This window comes from Thermobia domestica, chromosome 15 (assembly GCF_964235325.1).
Source record: "Thermobia domestica chromosome 15, izTheDome1.hap1.1, whole genome shotgun sequence".
Taxonomy (NCBI): domain Eukaryota; kingdom Metazoa; phylum Arthropoda; class Insecta; order Zygentoma; family Lepismatidae; genus Thermobia; species Thermobia domestica.
This window is the reverse complement of record NC_137468.1, coordinates 153,121,784-153,142,901: the sequence shown is the minus strand read 5'-3', so window position 1 is coordinate 153,142,901 and position 21,118 is coordinate 153,121,784. Positions and strand designations below refer to the sequence as shown.

The 21,118-nt window shown below is 37.0% G+C and overlaps 3 protein-coding genes across 3 annotated transcripts; all 3 read right to left on the bottom strand.

Moving 5' to 3' along the window:
• Positions 1 to 11,997: 11,997 nt before the first annotated feature.
• LOC145671663 (uncharacterized) lies at positions 11,998 to 12,510 on the bottom strand. The gene has a single exon (XM_081740861.1). It carries the CDS (start codon positions 12,508 to 12,510, stop codon positions 11,998 to 12,000), a length of 513 nt encoding a protein of 170 aa, XP_081596987.1.
• Positions 12,511 to 12,968: 458 nt separating this feature from the next.
• LOC145671662 (uncharacterized) lies at positions 12,969 to 13,565 on the bottom strand. Its single transcript, XM_081740860.1, has one exon. The coding sequence runs from the start codon at positions 13,563 to 13,565 to the stop codon at positions 12,969 to 12,971; it is 597 nt and encodes a 198-aa protein (XP_081596986.1).
• A 237-nt stretch (positions 13,566 to 13,802) lies between these two features.
• Positions 13,803 to 14,402, bottom strand: LOC145671661 (uncharacterized). The gene has a single exon (XM_081740859.1). It carries the CDS (start codon positions 14,400 to 14,402, stop codon positions 13,803 to 13,805), a length of 600 nt encoding a protein of 199 aa, XP_081596985.1.
• Positions 14,403 to 21,118: the final 6,716 nt, after the last annotated feature.

Sequence of the window (21,118 nt, the reverse complement as noted above, 5' to 3'; positions counted from 1 at the left end):
TACTTCATATTTTGGTCTGATATAAAATAATGTCTGTATAATACTGTATAAGGTGCTGAACCTGAGTAAATGCATATATTTGTAAAATTATTACTCTGCGCGTAAAAAAAAAAAAAAAAGAAAGTTCGCATGTTATAACCGCCATTTTTGCTCTTCTCTGTCTCGTTTGAAAATAGTACGCTCCTACGTAAATATGTGCAAAACAGGCTTATTTGAGTCGAAAAAATTTAGACTCTTTGAGCCAATTGGGGTTATTTGAGTCAGGTGTAAACTTACGAGAATATCTTTAATTTTTTAATCTCAGTTTTGTATTTATGGTTCATCCTCCTATGTGATGCATGCATGTAAAATACAACACTTCATTTTCCTTTTACATGGTACGAACACAAATCAAAACAAATACAGCAAGTGGAATAATGAAGACATGGAGAAGGTCATGCAAAGTCTAACAAAAAGTTATTTGAGTTTACGTGGAGCTTCACAGATCTGCAATTTTCCTTTCGAAACTTTGTGAAGGAAAGTGCAGTTTGAAATGGTGAGAATAGGGTGATAATAATGGAACAGTTCAAAGTACAAAACCGAAAATCACTCTACAATATTGACAGAAGAACAGGAGGAAGTTCGTGTTCCGAATTATGACTCTCGGAAAAAGTACTAAGCTGCACCGTGAAACGATTCATAAGGCTGTACATCGATATCTAACAATAAATCATATTCCATAACCTTTGAGAAAGTAGCTGGTGAAGATTGGTTTTCCAGTTTCATGAAAAGACATCCCAATTTATCATTACGAAAGCCTGAGGGATTTTTAAGAGCTCGTGCTGAGGGCTTTAATAAGGAAGTAGTGAGTATGATTTTCAATTCTTGAACTCCGTTACTTCAACGATTGGTCTCAACACAAAAACAAAAACGTATATACTATGTGGAAGAAGCAAAGTCATTGCCAAGAAGGTGGGAAAATGGGTGGTACTTACATTAAGAGAGACGAAAATGTCATTGTAATAGTCGCTTGGAACGCAGTTGGATAATACATCACACGATTTATTATTTTGAAGTTCAGCATATGAATGAAGAATTTGTAAACAATCTACCAGTGGCTTCTCAAGTTTCTTTATCAGATAGTGGTTACATTAATAAAGAGCTGTTTGCACGCTGGCAGGAGTTTTTTTTTTTTTTTAACAAGCGGGGCTGAGGGAAAGTGTTTGTTAATTTTGGAGGGACATATTTCTCACTGTTCGCTACAAGTTCTCAAGTTTTGTGAGCAACATGGCATTGAAGTTTTGTGCTTGTCACCTCACACCACTAATGTATTAAATATTACAACCACTGGATAGAGCAGTGTGTTTTCATGACATAAGCCCATCAGAACCCGGAAGTTCAAGTGATAATCGAATTAAAAAATTCATTCTGAGAAAGATATTTAAGAGTACGTGGGATATACAACATATGATGTAGCAGGAATTCCATCTTATGCTTACAGTGATGCAAATTCTTCTCACTCTTACATAAAAAGTCAAATGTATCCACACGAAGAAGGAGCAAAGCATAGGCCTACTTACCTCTCCCGAAAAAGTCCAACATCTTCGCACGAAACGAAACTCATCATTGGAGGGATCTGGTAAAGCCTGCTCGAAGACGAGAAGCATCAAGAAGACAAAAATAAATAGGCCTGTGCCTTCAAGTGTTACCTACGCTACACGTGATGATAATGATTGAATTGAATCCAAGAACAATGTACTATACTGATTCTGTAAGGTGAAATATTACTCGAAAGAATCAATGAGCAAAGGAGAATGGATTCTCTGCCAACATTGTAAACAGTGGTACCATGAGATATGTGTTAGACTTTATGGGAGAAAACAGTTTGTATGCAACAAGTACCTCTAGGTTACACATTTCAGGATAACTTTCATTGCCTCGTACTTCAGAAGTTCGAGAAATTAATGATTTCTCGCAAGTTTATAAAAAATAATTTTCATGCACTTTGCTTTCTCCAATTTTTTTCTCACGTTTTGATTTTTATCTTACTACACATTTAATTTTGATTGACAAGACTATTCGTTAAATTGATTTTGAACTTAAATCTTATTGTGAGTCCATTTTTATTTTAAAAGTTAAATTTGAACTACAGATTTCATTATTGTGTATTCTTTTTATTTACTGAAAATTAATATAGAAAATGTAAAACTATCCGAAGTTTCTTTTTGTGTTATTCTGTCAAGAGTTCTCTTCTTTCTCGTTTGCTTTTACAAGTGTTTATTTCAAAGAGAATAACTCAAACCATTCTAAGATGAATCTATACGTGTAAGGTATTGTGTAATATATAAGAAAATTAATATTCGTTGTGTTATTACAACGCTGAAGGAGTGTTAGCTTATCCTGAATACCCTTTCCTAAAGAATTGCTCCACTAATTTCCTTTAACTATGAAGTTATGTTTTTTTTTCTACAAATCATATAGAAAAGGATATAATTTAAGATTATACATGCACACTAATGTAATTAATGTAAACAATGTTGATACAGTGAAATACCCAAATAGCCCCGTGAGAGATGCAAATAGCCCTGTGATTTTTATTGTCTCGAATTCTGCCATTTTTATTTTAAATTCGTTTCCTGAATGTATATGATTTAACAGGTTCTTTATCCTTTAATATGTTGTACTATATTAATATACGTAAATTATGGCCTAATTATTTAAACTCTAAAGTGCGTCTTTTTTGGAAATTTTGAGTTTTCCCTTACTACACTCAAATAGCCCCAGTTTCTCCTAATTTATTGAATGTAATAGTAACTTCAAGCATGTATAATTGGAATAATCAAACATAAGTTGGCAGAACAAGACACTACACTGAGAAAAACCCGTTCTCCGGAAAGCGGTATATTGTACAAATATACGGAATCCTTATGTTTACTACACAAATCAGTACGGAGCATACGTTATCCGTATGCTACATAGGCACTACCCTTAGATGTTGCATCATACCGTTGTGTAATTTCTAATATGTAAGAGTCTTCCTTATATTACATACATATATGTATGTTACCTTCGTCAGCTATATGTTATATACGTGTATTTGTATGTGAGATCCTGACCGCCTATATTCTTTCATACGGAAAGTACGTACACATGAAACACTTATAGAAAAAGTATTATAAAACATGCGTTTTCAGTTATACGTTTCCTGTACGTTAAGTCCAAAAACTACAGGATTTACAAATGTAACATACGATTTTACGTACATCACAAACATTTTTTCTCAGTGTAGGTAGAACAAGAAATTTATATCAAATTATAGAAATATCAAATTATACCAAATTTATATCAAAATTTATAGAAATTATATCAAATTATATAGAAAACCTTCTACTTTCGATTTTCTCATATGTTCAGCAAATAATACATTCGTTCAGTAGTCGCTAACGCTTTCGCATTCGGTGCAAGCGGTCCTGGGTTCGATTCCCGGTGGGAGCATTCGGTCGAAAAATTGTAAAGAGCTTTTTCAGGCCAGCCATTCTGAATGAGGTTTTCCTATAACAATGAGGTTTTCCACCAGCAAATGCCGGGGTGGTACCTACCATATAGATCACAGGTCGTATCCTTCCTTCCCCAATGCTTTCTTCTTTCTTCCCTTTCCCCAGATAGTGTGCTCGCCGAGGGACGTCATCCCTCAAAACGTGACGGGCCAACATGGCCATAGATGCCAAAAGCACAGAAATTTAAAATCCTAAGCATAAGTAAGTCATTTTTAATAACTGGGAAGTTTTGTATAATAGAAGTTCGTATTAGCATAAGAGCTTTTTAAGTAAATGAGTGCATTTTTGCATTCTTAGATATTAGATTGGGTCACTCCAAGTTTCATTTTGATATCACTGGTCTTGATGTTGCTGCTTTAAACAAATTAAGGTCGTCGTAAGACGGAATGGAATACCAGGTGCAGTCATGATAATCGGGTAGCTTTATTAAACAGTGTTCAAAACCGTCGTAATGTTGTAGCACGAGTTCATAGTGCGGAGCTCACACTCCAAAGAAACGGAAGGTACGTGCAATCAAACAGTGACCTTGGTATAAAGAAGATAAAAATATATCAGGTGAGAGATGCACATCCAGTAGTGGTAAAGTTATTCCCGGACAGATGCTGTAAAGACGAATGTTTCAAAAATTTGAGCTTGTGACAATGCTAGAGAGGAAAATGATACAGATGCACCCCCAGTAACGTCATACGACCTCTCTGACCCTCCTAGACATGGTGTATTGCAACGTAGGTCAAGTAATATGACTTTTATTTTTGGTATTATGAAAAAAAAGCCGCCCCGTCAAAACTGCCTCTGCCTCTCTGTACCCCACAAGAAATTAAAGCTGGCGTCGTCACTGATTTTAGCATTAGGAAACAAGATAATGTTTCAAACGCAGATAGTGTTTTTTTTTTTTTAATTTGATTGAAAATTTACGGAAATTAAGAAAAGAGATGGCTACTACCTTAAGATTATGGCTCGGTCAAGTCGAGTCATATGTAACGAGGATTACGTACAAAATACCTGATTTCAGTACACATATAGGGATTATATCTCAAAGAACAGTTTCGGCCAAAAAAAAAAAAAAAAGAGAGAGAGAGAGAGAGAACCTTTTTAACATTTTTCTTACGGTATCTAAGACATTTTTACAAATATTAATTTTTACCATGTGATCATAAGTAGTATTTGTCCCTTTTTTCCTGTGTATATGACTGTGACTGCACCTTTTATTATCTTACACATAAGTTAGCAATGTAACAAATTTTAACTATAGAGGACTCCAGTATTTTTTTGTCAGTATTCGAGACGAGACTGAGACTGGTCTTGTCTAGTCTCGAAATACAATGTCTGTTTCGATATCAGTCTCGTCTTCAGCAAATCTCGTTATATTGAATCAGTCTTCTCGGTTTATAAAGGAACGTTTCGATTACGTCTCGAAAATTGGAGATCAAGATTAGTCTCGGTCTCAGTACCAAAGGTGGCCATTTTCCACTGGGCTCGCTCGGGCTCGCGCTCACCTGTCTCAGCTGGGCTCGCACTCACTCGGGCTCGCGATCACTTCTCCCAACTGGGCTCACACTCACTCGCGCTCGCAATCACTTCTCCCAACTGGGCTCGCGATCACTTCTCTGAACTGGGCTCGCGCTCACTCGGGCTCGCACTCACTTCTCTCGATTGGGTTCGCGCTCACTGGGGCTCGCGCTCACTAATCTCAAGTGGGCTCGGGCTCACTTATTTCATTGGGGCTTGGACTCACTCGGGCTCGCGCTCAATTATTGAGCCCGAGCCCGGTTGAGCGTGAGTGCCGAGCTCACGAGCGTCGGGCTCGCGAGTTTGGATACCTATGCTCAGTACCATCCCTACTGTCCATTATAGCATTACGAGACTCGTCTGTGACACTTTGCACTTTGACATTTGAAGTGTACATTTGATTATTTTAAAATAACAAATATTCAATAAATAATGAAGCCTTCCATGTTGGCAGTATCAAAAAATCAACTTGTGTTTATCAAAGATTACTTCAATCCACTTCCGAAACGAATAAAAATCGAAACCGAAGAATGTGGCTTAGAACTTTCTACCATATTGGAACTATTCCAACCACTAACAACGAAATTTTTCCGGGGTTAAGCAGCATGTTGTTGTAAAACACCGGCGTCTAAAATTTGCAAATGAAGTAAATGAAGTCCTTTAAGGAATAATGGATTCAAAATGTTTCAGCAAGTAATATTTTATCATTGAAATGTTGCCCTCTAATAACTGGACGGACAGCAAAAACACTTTTGTACGCAAAAGTGTGGCTAGTAATAGGAAAAAAAAAACAGAACTTAAAAAATACGTGGTTGTTTATTCCAACTCAAAAATTCAATAAACTTATGCTTGAGTTCAACCGTTGTTTTAACGTAAATGAAGGAACACTTCTGTGTATTAGTTTCTATTACACATACAACTTTTTCACTGTAACTTATTGAATTAAGCATGCTCTTTTTCATTACCTAGCTGATCTAATAAACTTGCTCAATAAGAAGAAAAATTGATTTATTAGATACTAGCAGCGTTCACCCCGCTTCGCTGCGGTCACCCCGGAACGCAATAAACTTTGTTACTTAGATAATTTTTACTTTTTCGCTTTCAAGTGATATGATAAAAACCATAGAAGATTGCAGTAAATGTTAACATTATATCGCCTGTCATTTATGTTAACCCGCCCCGCTTCGCTGCGGTCACCCCGGAACGCAATAAACTTTGTTACTTAGATAATTTTTACTTTTTCGCTTTCAATTGATATGATAAAAACCATAGAAGATTGCATTAATGTTAACATTATATCGCCTGTCATTTATGTTAACCCGCCGAGTGACACGGTCATGCGGGTTGCATATAAATACGTTTATTTTTATACCTATGATGAACTAACAAAGGATTTGTACGTTATGGACACTTGAATGGTCAATTATCTCAAGACACTGGTAATTAAAAATTAAAGTGATATGATAAAAACCATCTAGGGTCCAAATCCTAATAACCCCCCAAAAATGAAAGAAATTGGTTCAGCCGTATTAGCGTGATGAGCTAACAAAGGATTTGTGCGTTCTCTTTTATATAATAGATTTACCTTTGTACTGCATATTTTAATGTACTCATACCTTTTTATGGCACATTTTTAGTATATATTTTTTGTAATTTTTACTGCATAATTGCATGCATATTGAACAGAAACCGAGTCCAAAGTTTCGTTATTATGATATTTAAAATCAATTCTTGACACATGTTTAGATATTCCAAAGCTCCGTATACGGAGGTGATATTAAGAGTAGGGTAACTGTATGTCAGCATTTATGCGGACATGTCCACGTTTAGAGAGTAAAAATTTTGGTCCGTGTACGTTTAAAGAAGTTTCCTGATTTGTTCGCATTTTCTAAGTTTATATCTATTGTCCATTCAATTTCAGACATTACAGATGTAAAGACGTGTTTGGTTGTTTGTATTCAAAGAAGGGATTCTTAACAAAGATCAGGTCTACTGAAAGTATGAATAGTTAAATTCGAAATGATGCTTTTAAGTACTTTTATTGCTTAATTATTGTTCACATACTTCAACATATTTACCTTAATGTTTTAAAAGCAAATATGAAAGGAAAAGATATAAATTATCATGCTAATGTCAAAAGTAAATGTTTATACAGGATGGGGCAAATAAAAGTGGTACCGAACAGTGAATACGATTGGACGTGAATATATACATGGAACCACACCACATGTACGCACCAGAGATGGAGTGGATCAATGGGTCGGTGGGTCAGTGGGTCAAGTGCGTCAAGTTTTCTGGGTGGGTCGTGGGTCAACAGCATGTGACCCACTGTGACCCACCACCCACCGTGACCCACTGCGACCCACCATCACCCACTGCAACCCACCACCCACCATGACCCACTGCGACCCACCGACTGTCTGACCTACCGACTCACTCTGCTTACTGCATTGTAGACAGTATCTTCTGAAGATTGGTAAATTTGTCTGCGTTTTACTTTCAAGACCTTCATTTCCCTTCCTTTTCCATTGGTTTCTGTCTACTTACCTGAGGTGAGTAGGCTATATCTAAGTGAAAAAAGAACTTCAGACACTTTTGGATTTGATATTTGTAATTGCAATAATAGCAATAGACCTTATATTACTACTTGGCTTTCGAGGCCTGTCAGTTTTTAGAGAAGCTAACTACTGGAAAAATACATTTTTGAACCACAGTAATGTATAAATTATTATTTAAAAAAATTGAATGTAACTATGTGTGCCTGATTATAACGGCCAAATTACAAAGTCAATTGAAATGACTTTTGGTATGTAGTTAGGCCTTAATCCAAACTGGGATGTTATATTGCTTTCATTATAATACACACCCCAAAGAGGTAGTGAGGATCCGAATTTTTGCGGGGAAAAACATGAGTATCTCGCAAGCCGTTAAACTTACGAAGATGAAGTTCAGTGTATTAACTCTTTATTAAAAATAAACAGAATCTGTCCTAGCATTTTTTTAAAATTCTCCTTTATGGGGGAGGGGGACTTTCTATATTTGGAAAATTGGAAGTGAGTTGGTTTGTAAAAATAATCAAAACGATCGATATTAGTTAGGAAAAAATTCAGAAACAAAAAATACAGTGCTTCGCTTCATATATCCATTGCTTTCTACTATAATAGTTGCTGAAGCTCATGTTTATTATATGGAGCCCTTACAGCACAGGGCAATCAATCCATAAAATTGTGAGAAAAATAGACATAAAATTTGTACTGTAAGCTTAAGTACACGGAAATTTTAGTTTGGATTGTATGCATAATTATATGGAAAATTTTACTCTTTTTTACCCACTTACGTTGGTCTACTTACCTTGATTTGCGACTTTCAAATTTCATCCCTTTTTCCACTGAAAAGTATCTATAATTCAACAAGGAAATAATTATACTATGATAATTTAATTGAAATTCATCGTAATTTGACCCATGGCAAACAGCAGTGTGGTAATTGAAGGGGAAGAAGGGGTAAATTCCCAGACACCTCTGAACACTTCTCTGAAGCCTCGTTTCGTTTGCCTTCTAGGGAGAGGGAACTTGGTAATGCCATCAAACTTTCATGTGTAATTACAAAAACTAAATTTATAAACGAATAAGAAATCATCAGTTTATCAGGTTTTAATTGATAATTTATGCACCAGATTTCCTATCGAAGATGTGGTAGATGAAGTTTCTGTTCTCCATGAGTCGACATTGCCAACTGACATGGTCGATATGGAAAAGATGTTGTATGGTGATAGAGAGGTGATACTTCTTGCGGAGTATTTCAATACTGACCGAGAAAAATCGTTATCAGATTTAAGTCTAACAAGCAGATTGCCCAGTATTACCAATTTCCACGACTGAGTGCGAACGGGGATTTCCCCTTATGAATTTACAGATGACTGACATTAGAAATAGACTAAGTGCTCAAACATTATCTAACTTGTTGTTCATCAATATTAATGACCCACCGCTAGACAAGTTCAAAGTAGACGAGCTAGTTACTTCCTGGCTGAAGAATGGACATCATTCCGCTGCGGGTGATTTACCACGAAGGGGGGTGCGGTGGCTCAGTGGTAGAGCGTTCACCTCCGGCGCTTGGGGTCCCTGGTTTGATCCCAGCTCGCGCCGTGTGGACTTTGTGGTGGACAAACATCGTGCTCGTGGGTTTTCTCGGGGTTCTCCCGTTTCCTCCCACTTTCTTCATTCCACCATTTCACTCATCTCTCATAATCACCGTCTCCTTTAGCCTAACCGGCATAATCGTGGGACGTAAAACTTAAAGATTTCATTTCATTTTTCATTTACCACGGAAAAGTCCTGGAGGCCAACAGGAAATAAACCCGATTTCAGATTTGTTTTAAGGTGGCAAATTACGAGTTATGGGAAATGTATACTTGTATTACTAATGGCTTATTTGTGTTTTTTAGGGATGGGCACGAGTCGAGCTAAAACTCGACTCGAATTCGAGTCGAGTTACGAGTCAAGTCAAAGGTAATTTTCTCGAGTCGAGTTCCGAGTCGAGTCACTGTTTTGAGGTCGAGTTTCGAGTCTAGTCGAGTTTGATACATGGCTCGCTCGTTCAGCTCGTTTTAGTTCGTTTTGAAATCATGGCCTGACTAGACTGGAAAGCGAAAGCCATGAGAAATATACAGTAAGTAGTAAAGTGGATTACTTTTAATGTTGCTCACGGGAGGGGACATTGTTCGCGTCTCGTCTTGTCTCGATAACGAGACAATATATTTTATAACGAGAGAGTCTCAAATGTTGTGAGCACCAATAAAGTATGTATACTGTGTAGATCTTACTATCAAGGCTGAGACTTGTACGGTCGAATTTTTTAGCCCAAGCAAAAGCCCAACCCAGGCAGTGATGTCAACAGGCTCAGCTCGGTTCAACTGAGAGAACAGCTCAATCCGCCTCGTTTGGAATGATCCATCGGCATGGCTCAATTGAACCGATAGCTTAATCCGGTTTGGTAGGGCTGAGCCATCGACTCGGCTCAATTGAGCGAAGGCTCGAGCCGACGTGATTGGGGTGACCCGACAACTTGGCTCAAGTGAGCCGATGGCTCGAGCCGGCTTGGTTGGGATGAGCCATCAGCTCGGTTTGGTTCGGCTCTGGTGAGCCATCAGCTCGAGGCGGCTCGCCTGAGGTGAGCCATCGGCTCAGTAGACATGGCATGCAAGCGATTTTTCTGAGATCGGCTCTGTGGTGAACGAGTCGTGAGCCGACCCATTTAAACCAATTGCACCATTAGAGTCGGCACAGATGATTCAACATGATCAAATGGATCGAGTTTGTTTGTTCACTAGAAGTCAGATGTCGCTGTCGCTTTTATTGAAGTGACTGTATATCTGGATCAATGGATCTTGTATCTGGGCCCTAGTTTAAAAAAATATTGGTTCGGATATGAGGAAGACTATTACAAAACTAAGTTCTTGTACAATCAGGTGTAAATTTCCAACTCGATAAATTTCTTGAGAGCTACACTAAGAAAAAATGTAGGTAGCGTACTTAAAAAGGTAGGTTACATGCGTAATTCCTGTACTTTTTGAACTTAACTTACACCAGACTTATAACTGAAAACGGATGTTTTATAATACTTTCCGTATAAGTGTTCCATCTATACGTACTTTTCGTATGAAACAATATAGGCGGTCAGGATCTCACATACAAATGGACGTATATAATATATAGCTGAGGAATGTAACATAAATATATGCATATGATATACGGAAAAACTGGTAGATATCAAACATCCTGCAACGACATGATGTAACATCTAAGGATAGTGCGTATGTATCATATGGTTAACGTATGCTCTATACTGATTTCTGTAGTAAGCAAGAGGATTCCGTGTATTTGTACAATATACCGCTGTCCGGATAACAGATTTTTCTCAGTGTATCTTGAAGGATTATGGATAGAAGCAGTGATTAGTAGTTTTCATAGGTTCAAGTTAGTGAGGCTATGGGAGAGGCGGATCTAGGAGGTAAAAACTGGGGGGGCGCAGTCGGAACCAAGATTATGATAAGTATACTTTGTTTATTATAAACTTTTCAAGATATATAAATAATAGTTTAAATTATTTTTGTCACTCAAAAAACTGAGGGCCTAGGCGCCCCTGGCCCCTGCCTAGATCCGCCACTGGGCCATGGGTCCCTAGCCCTCCCTTTCTGTATGACTCTGCTACTCTAAATCGTCTCCTTAGCTTTGAGAGCTTTTTGCTCATACAGAATATCAACCGGAAAAGAATAATAAATTTGCTTCTACTGCCTGTTCAAACCGAAGCAAGCAAACTTGTCGAGAATAGAGCCGGGACCGCACACATAGAGGGCAAGCACATTCGCCATTTAGCAGGAAAGAGGTAGCAAAAATGACCACTGTTCCCAGTTAAAGTTTCCTTAACGTAACAATTAATTTTCACTTTAGACCTATATACAATACTCAATTATAGATACAAACGCATACATAGGTAGCAAATGCATTCATCAAGAAATTATGTGAATGAAATAATAATGGAGAAACCTATAGGAGAGACTCGATAGATCTTAGGTTTAACTGTTTATCACTGATACCACACGAAACATGCTGATTGAGTTCTATACCAACGATTTTAATGTTGAAAGATGTGTTATGAACTATATAATCCACAAGATAAAAAGCTGGAACAAAACTAGATGTTGCAGAGTATTCTAAACCTTAAACTGTACCAAAATACTGAATAAATGTTAAATGTCTATGTGTGCATCCAACCAACTCTATCTTCCTCATTCTTCTTCTTCTTCTTCTTCTTCTGATTTTTTTTGTCAGTGTTGTCAATCTTCGAAAGCTAAACTAGTTACAGCTAAAAAAATTCCTAACATACTCCCCTCTCTTGATTGGACACAATCAACAATTAAGGAGTATAACACAATAAACTCTACAATATATTAACCAAAAGGAACCAATTTGGTTATTGAACGTTTGTAAGTCCCAGATTTTGTTCTGACTTTCACTACTCTCACAAGTTCGTCTTGCCCCTTGTACACCTCGTCGACTACTCCCAACTGCCAGGATAAAGGGGGAAGATTGTCTTCTTTCACTAACACTATGGTATTCGGTTTCAAGTTTTCTGATATCTTCTTCCATTTGTTGCGTTGTTGCAGTCCATGGAGATAGTCTGTAGACCAACGTTTCCATATGTATTGTTGCATTTGTTGGATACGTTGCCACTTAGAGAGATAAGTTTCCTTAACATCGGTTATATCAGGTTCAGGCAAACTCATTAAGGGTGAACCAATAAGAAAATGGCCAGGACTAAGACAGCTAGGGTCTGTAGGATCACTCGACAAAATGGTGATAGGTCGCGAGTTGAGACATGCTTCTATCTGGGTCAATAAGGTACTTAATTCCTCATATGTGAATGCAGTATTTCCAATTACTCGCCTTAGATGATATTTCATTGATTTGACGGCACTTTCCCAGAGACCACCAAAATGAGGAGATCTCGGAGGAATAAAATGCCATGTGATGGCTTCTCAGGCAGCAAATTCACTAATATAATCCTGGAACCCTTCTGAAGTGAATAACTTGTACAATGAATTCAACTCATGATTTGCCCTGACAAAATTGTATCCATTATCACTGAAAATATGGGAACACTTTCCTCTTCGAGATATAAATCTTCTAAGTGCTGCTATGAATGCTGATGCGGTTCGATCAGTTACTAATTCCAAATGAATAGCTTTAACTGCTAAGCAAATAAATATGGCTATGTATGCCTTGCATCTGATACGACTTCTTGGTGCATTCTTCAAGATCACAGGACCAGCATAATCAACTCCGGTGTTACAAAATGGACGTGAAGGAGTCACTCTAGGTGGTGGAAGTTGACCCATCAATTGTTCTGACGTTACAGCCTTCAGTTTGAAACACGGCAAACATCTGTGTAGCACTGCTTTGATAACTTGTCTAGCACGTGGAATCCAATATTCTTTCGAAGAGATGGTAAGAGTAATTGTGGTCCAGCATGCAATAAACGCAAATGTTCTGCTGTAATGATAAGTCTAGTTAAATGATGGTTAGGAGGGAGGATCAATTGGTGTTTATTGCTATAGGATAAGTCAGAGTGTTTAAGTCGTCCTCCTACTCGCAAAAGACCTTGATTATCAATGAATGGATGTAAATTTCTCAATGAACTGTTTTTGGATACGGAACATCCTGATGACATATCTTGAATTTCTTCATTGTAACAAGTACGTTGAACAATACGAACACACGTTTGTAAGGTTGTCTTTAGCTCATCAGCTGATAATGCATGATTCCTTCTTGTAGATTTATGTGTGACATTGTAAATGAATCTTTGACAATACGCAACAACTCTAAGCAGCTTCCCTAAGGTGGAAAACCTTTCCATAAGGTTCGCTGTATGATTGGTATTCACCAATACAGTCTTGGACGTTATCCGTTCCTCTGGAATCTCTATTTCCATCGACGAATTTTCATTATGCCATGACATTGAATCCTTTAACCATTCAGGTCCATGCCACCATAATTTGGAATGCTGTAAAAATGTAGAGCTTACTCCTCTGCTGATGAGATCTGCAGGATTTTGTTGTGACGAAACATGTTTCCAAACACTGATGTTGGTAATTTCTTGAATTCGCGAAACTCTATTTGCTACAAATTGCTTCCAACGATTTGCTGGTGATGCAATCCAAGCTAACACAATTTTAGAATCGATCCATAAATGAATTTAATCGATTTTCATATCAAGAATAGGGATTGTTTTGTTAACAAGTTTCGCTAAGAGTACTGCACTACATAACTCTAATCGAGGAAGCGTTACTCTTCTGGTTGGAGCAATCTTTGATTTTGAGCACAATAAACAAACATTTATATCACCCGTCTTGTTTTCTGATCTGACATAGATACAAGCTCCGTATGCTTTTTCACTAGCATCACAAAATTCATGAATCTGAATGTTCGTAACTTGGCCCTGGACTAAGACAAACCTATCAATTTGTATCCTTGTGATGATGGGTATCTCTGCGAATAAATGATTCCAACGTTCCAATAGTCTTTCAGGCAAATCATCATCCCAGTGTACATTGCATAACCATAATTCTTGCAAAAACATTTTGAAAGAAATTACAATTGGACTAATCAGTCCCAAGGGATCGAAAATTGAAGCAATGATGCTTGTGACTTCACGCTTTGTAATTCTTTCATTCTTTGATAATGATGTATTTGTTAGTGCTTTACTACAAATCAACAACTTATCTGATGATGGATGCCATTCTAAACCCAATGTCTTGATTCCATCATTCCGATTGAATTGAAATGGAGTTTCCATCTCTCTCGATTCTGGTGAGACAGCTTCTAACAATTTAGAATGATTTGAACTCCGTTTTTGTAGAACAAATCCTGCGCTCTTCAACAAATTGATCAGGGGGTGCGGTGGCTCAGTGGTAGAGCGTTCACCTCTGGTGCTTGGGGTCCCGGGTTCGATCCCAGCCCCCGTCAAGTGAACTTTGTGGTGGACAAACACCATGCTCGTGGGTTTTCTCGGGGTTCTCCCGTTTCCTCCCACTTTCTTCATTCCACCTAATCACTCATCTCTCATCATCACCGTCTCCTTTAGCCTAACCGGCATAACTGTGGGACGTAAAACTCAAAGATTTCATTTCATTTTCATTTTTTTCAACAAATTGATCAACTCTGATTGTAACACGAGCGCACTTTCGACATCATGACTTCCAGACCCTAAATCATCAACATAGAAATCACTTTGGATTACTTTAGATGTAACTGGATAGCGCTCTGCCTCTTCTTCTGCCAATAGTTGTAAGCATCCTGTTGCTAAATATGGTGCAGGTTTTGTCCCGAAAGCTACAGTTACTAACTCATAAGTTTTAATTGGTTCCTTGATTGATTTTCTCCATAGTATTCTTCGAAAGCATGTATCGTCAGGGTGCGATCTTATCTGACGGCACATTTTCTCAATATCTGCACTAAATACAATTTGATGCGTTCTAAAACGCAATACAATAGAGCACATATCTTGTTGGCCCAGTCAACAGAATATCGTTCAGAGATAAACCGTTTGATGTTTTTGCAGAAGCATCAAACACAATCCTTGTTTTGGTTGTACTACTAGTTGGCTTGAAAACTGGATGATGTGGTAGATAGCACAAATGTTTATCTTCCTTTGATGTATTAACTTCTTTCATGTGGCCCAATGTAAGGTATTCATCCAAAATTTTACAATAAACTGTATGTAGGGTTTGATTCCTCTGCAACCTACTTTCCGATTGATTGAATCTTCTTAAGGCTTCTTCATATGAGTCTCCCAAATCTTCATGATTCTTCTTAAACGGTAAACGAACTACAAATCTGCCTGTACTATCTCTTCTATTATTTTCATGGAAGTGTGTAATACATTGTTCTTCTTTACTTGTTCTTCTTTACTCATTCTTACAGCGTCTACTTCTTCTAACTCCCAGAATTTACGTAACACCAACCCATCAACAGTGTGAGCAAAACATGCTGTAGTAGGTATTTGGGGATGCTGACTAACAAGTGACTTCGATGATGATGGTGGAATCCTTCCGGCAAGAATCCATCCTAACTTGGTATTTTGTAATATTGGGAAATCACCTTCACGTGTCCTTTGGCCTGGCAATAAAAGTTCAAAGAATATTTCTGCCCCAAGTAACATATCAATTTTGTCTGGCTGGAAGAACAGAGGATCTGCTAGTTGAATATCCTTAGGTAAATTCCAACTATCATAATTGATTAACTCTGCCGGAATGTTACCTGCAACCCGAGGCAAAACTAAAAAATTCATGGTTCTTGAAAAATCTGATACTCTTGACGTTAACTGAATATTTACACAATACTTTGTTTCAGAAGACACATCGTTTATACCTTGTATAGGAACGCAATGGTTATCCTTATTTAATCTCAATTTCTGTACTAAGGCTTCTGTCACAAAGTTCGATTGAGAACCGTTGTCCAAAAGAACACGACACTAATATGTTACCCCACTACTATCCTTCACATGCACAATTGCTGTTGATAGAATAACCTGAGGAATGCGTTTCATTTTCAAAGTACAATAAGAACCTTGTGTTGTTTCTTGCTTACCATTGATTGATCCTGATTGAGCTGAGGGATTCTTACTACTTACTAAGTCCTGAATCATAGAATGTTCATCATCTGATTCAAAGTGTAGTAAAGTGTTATGTTTCTTACCACATTTTTTACAAGACCCTGCCTTACAATTCTTAACAAAATGATAACCATGCAAACAGTTTATACATAATCTTTGTTTACGAACAAATTCTTGCTTTTCCTTATTACTAGCATGCAAAAAAGACGAACATTGAAATAAAGTACGATTTTGTTTACAAAACATGCATAATTCCATTGCTGTTACTATATATCTTTTACTATTCGGAGAAGACCTTTTGGACTTGCCTCGCAAATCAAGAGTTTTCGCGTCTCTTGTATGCCCATCACTATGAGTTGTCTTGATGCTCTCAAGTGCTTGACACTTATGTTCCAAAAACGAAAATAATTCCGATAATGGGGGAAAAGACTCATTTTCATTTTTTAATTCCCATTCCTTTCGTATATTGGTGTCTAACTTTGACAAGAAATGATGCGATAGTATCACTTCATCTAGTGGAGTTTCTAAGTTCATAGCCTTAAGCGCATTCAAATTTCTAGTGACCGTATTAATAAATTCTCGTAAGTTCTTTGCACTTTCTTTATTAACTGATTCGATGTTCATCAGACCCTGTATGTATGTGGCTGCTATCAGTCTTTTATTCTCATAACGTTCAACAATTAAATTAAAGGCTACCTCATAATTCTTCACTGGTAGAGATGCAAAAAAGCCGGCTTTTTTGAATCGATGGTTTTTTCACCTAAAAAGCCGGCTTTTTTGGGAAAAAAACGAGAATTTTGGAAATTTTGGCTTTTTTCAACTTCATGATTTTTCTATCTAAATAGCTTTCTTATAGTATATTCTATAGTTAGATAAGAATTACATGACCTGAATGTGATATTTCGCTCTGAAATTCACCATCAAGATGGATGGAGCACATGTTTTACGAATTAAAGCTAACATGAAGAATGTAATATTTGAGGGTAATTTTAGAGGCTTTTTAACTTTATTTTAACTTTTGAGTTATCGACATATTTTTTCTTCTCTAGTTTGTCATCCGTGTTTCATTTCTAAGAGCTTTCAGTACTCTAGCTTCTAACGCAAAAGTTAAACTTGCCCGTTTTTCTATTTATCCGTCAAAGCGTACGTTTTTCAATATATCCGTCAAACCGTACTTCCACATTTCTGTTATACTGTAGCTGTGAAGTGATTTAGCAATAATTTTCCGGACACAACCTTGAATACCAATTTATACAAATAATCAGTAGCGGATTTAGAAAAGTACTTTAGGAGGGTTTTTTCTGGTTGTTTCGTTTCCTAAAAAGTCCTAATTTTATTTGGGAAGTGCTTGAAGTTTATGAGTACAGGCATAACTAATATTTCGTTTCGTTTATGTGTTTAGCAATAATCTTCCGGATACAACTTTAAAAATCATTTTATACTGAGAATCAGTGGCGGATTTAGAAAAGTATTTTGGGAAGGGTTTCTTACTAATGTTTAGTTTTTTTAAACATTCGTAATTTTTATTTGACGGGAGCTTAAAGTTTATGAGTAAAGGCATAAATAATAGATATTTCGTTTGTTGCAGACATTCCGTAACTTTGGGGAACGGGCTTCAGTCCGAAAGACCGCCCCCCTAACCTTCGCAAAACCGTTACTGCTGGTAATTAGTAATAATAACGATTTAAAAACAATAAAAAAGGAAGTCGCCCAACTCACAGTACACGCACTATTTCTACATTCACAGATGGAATGAAGAAAAGCTTTGTCAGAATGGTCGAATGCTGGTTGAATTCCGGACTTCCCGATAGAAGCGCAAAAGCTAATCACTCAGTCATGTTTGTTGTGCAGTTGTATTTAGCTTAACTTAAATATATTCCGTAGTCTTTTTTTTTTGGTGGGGGGGGAGTTCCGAAATGATATGTTGAATCCCTCTTGTTAAAAATTCAGAAAACTTGAGGATTGTGTAAACCACAAAAATAAAAAGAATGAAAAATGCGAATCGTGTGAACTTCATGGTAACGTTTCCAGATATCAAACCACCTGCAATAGTTTTATTTCCCTTTCAAGTTTTAATCAAGGTGTCCCATGTTCAATTCTCGGTCGAACCACAAACCTTCTTTCATGCGTAACCCAAGTAGCGGTTCGGATGTCAGTTTAAGCGAAAGTCTTCTCCTTGATAACCTCGGTATTTCGTAAGGATGTTAAGCCTAAATATACGAAACAAACCAAATTGTATATTTCTGCATGCCTAAATGCGTGTTGTTTTATAAAGAAGCCAATATTGCTTAAATATATTGATAGAAATTGGCAAAATATATCGATTGCCTACGTAGCTTCCAACATTAGCTTGGATTGGACTTTCAATGATATCTACGTACCGGTACTAAATTTGTAATTTAATACCTCAGTTTTAGCGTACTGATTATGGTACGTTGACCTTTAAATTTTACATGCAAACCAATAAAAGGATTTTCCCGTTATTGTCTTACATTTCAAGTAATGACGGGATTTTCCCAATGGCTAGGGCGGGAGATTCTCAACTTAAGAAATTTACTGACCGCACTTCTTTAAGCTTATGGGAGTTCTTCCGGCATAACCCCGCTGTTGCATAATAACATCAAGGCGAAATAAACTTATTTCTGTGAATATGTAATATAAATACATAAAGCAAAAAATCTAAGTCAAAAAAGCCTGGTTTAAACCAAAAAAGCCTGGTTTAAACATCCCCCAAAAAACGGGTTTTTGGCATTTTCAAAAACAACCATGGTTCTTGCCAACTCTGCTTACTTTTGTATATAGGAGGTTAAAAAATTCTTATTATATACATTGGTTAATCCTGTGGAATTCATAATGTAAATATGTTGAAGAAAAATTGTTTGAAATATTTTTTCGAAATTCATAGTTTATTTTCGATGTTTTATATTATTATCAGCATCAACCACTAATTAAATGATTTTTTGTGTTATAGAGAAGCGATACAAAGTCTGTTTTATCAATTTAAAGCAGAATTTTCAAAAAAGCCCAAAATTTCCCAAGCAAAAAAGCAAAGCAGAAAAAACCGAGTTTTTTCCAAAAAAGCCGGTTTTTTCCAAAAAAGCCGGTTTTTTCCGAGCCCTTGCATCTCTAGTCACTGGTAAAGACTCAATTAACTTATACGCTTCTCCCTTCAAGGCTGACCTAAGGTAATGAAATTTTTGTATAGCTGGCAACCCGCTATTGTTGTGGACCATGACCTTGAAATTGTCGATGAAAGGGAGCCAATTTTGATAGCTACCATCAAATGATGGCAACGATAATTTGGGAAGTCTAACTTCACTGACAACACTAGCATTAGTCTCCTTACCGTTTGCGTACTTTTGTTCATTATGCGTGCTAATTAAAGCATGTATTTGAGAATACACACTATAATACATAGTTTCAAACTCGGCTCGATATGATTCGTGTTCTTCCGATTCATCTTCGAGTTCGATCTGACACAACATTTTCAAACTTGTCCCACACTTGTTCTAAATGTTTTAAACGAACATGCAGTTCTTGAATATTTTGTGCTGTATCAAATTCCTGCACAAATTTTTGCATCCGGGTGAGTTGTCCTTTATAACTTGCTCTTTGTTTTAGCAATTTACTATTCTCTTTGTCATCCATTGTAAAACGTATTTGCTAAATAAAAGGTGCTTATGATAATAGGTATACAACAAAATTACTGTTAATCGAACAACTGTTGCACTCAATGACAAAACCAAAGTTCGTTGTTAACTTCGCATAATTACAACCACTCCCTTTCGTTGCTAACTTGCGTAAGCTACAATCACTCACTACCTATAAGCATTTGAGTCACTACTCCTCGCAACCCTCACTTGTGGATGAATTTTTTATTGTTGCTAACTTCTGTCAAGTCACTCACCACACCAATCCACAAACAAATTTACATTGTTTCATTCTTCCAAATAAAGCACCTAGATCACGTTCATGAAAAGCACAGTTATTAATGAATTGCACACACTACTGGATATTATTTCACTTGTAACTATCATCTGCAAAACATCCGGCCCGGAGGACCATAAAATGATACCACATGAAACATGCTGATTGAGTTCTATACCAACGATTTTGATGTTGAAAGATACTACTACATGTGTTATGAACTATATAATCCACAAGATAAAAAGCTGGAACAAAACTAGATGTTGCAGAGTATTCTAAACCTTAAACTGTACCAAAAACACTGAATAAATGTTAAATGTCTATGTGTGCATCCAACCAACTCTATCTTCCTCATTCTTCTTCTTCTTCTTCTTCTTCTGATTTTTTTGTCAGTGTTGCCAATCTTCGAAAGCTAAACTAGTTACAGCTAAAAAAAAATCCTAACAATCACTCATCTGCTAACAACAATGCTTCGTGCAGCAATGTGTTAGTATTAGAATAGCGGCAAGTTCAACAGTTGACATCTACATAAGGTGAAACAAAGGTCGAGTTTGTTTGTTCTATGGTCATTATTTTCTATTTATGACAGACCTCTTGCAGGATAGAGGAAACCTAAAATGGAAGGGGAAAAGGAAGGTGAAGACAGCGAAATATTCTTTTCACAATTATCAGTCCTCGCATTTTCTCACTAGTAAGATACATTCAAGGAGTAAAATATAGGCCTTGTATAGTTCATTGACCTCACTGAAAAAAAAAGTATGTGCCACACAATATTTTTGAGTATATACTCCTACACTACAGATAATCTACAGACCACACTTTTAAAAAATCTGGCTTTTCGTATTGCGACGAAAAATCCCAAGGTCTAAAAACAAATATGTAGATCTGGTAACCTGTTATATTCGCATCTGCAAATAGCGGTTATACTTTATCTGTGTTCCTGAGTCTTTTACAGTTGGGAGGGAAGAAAT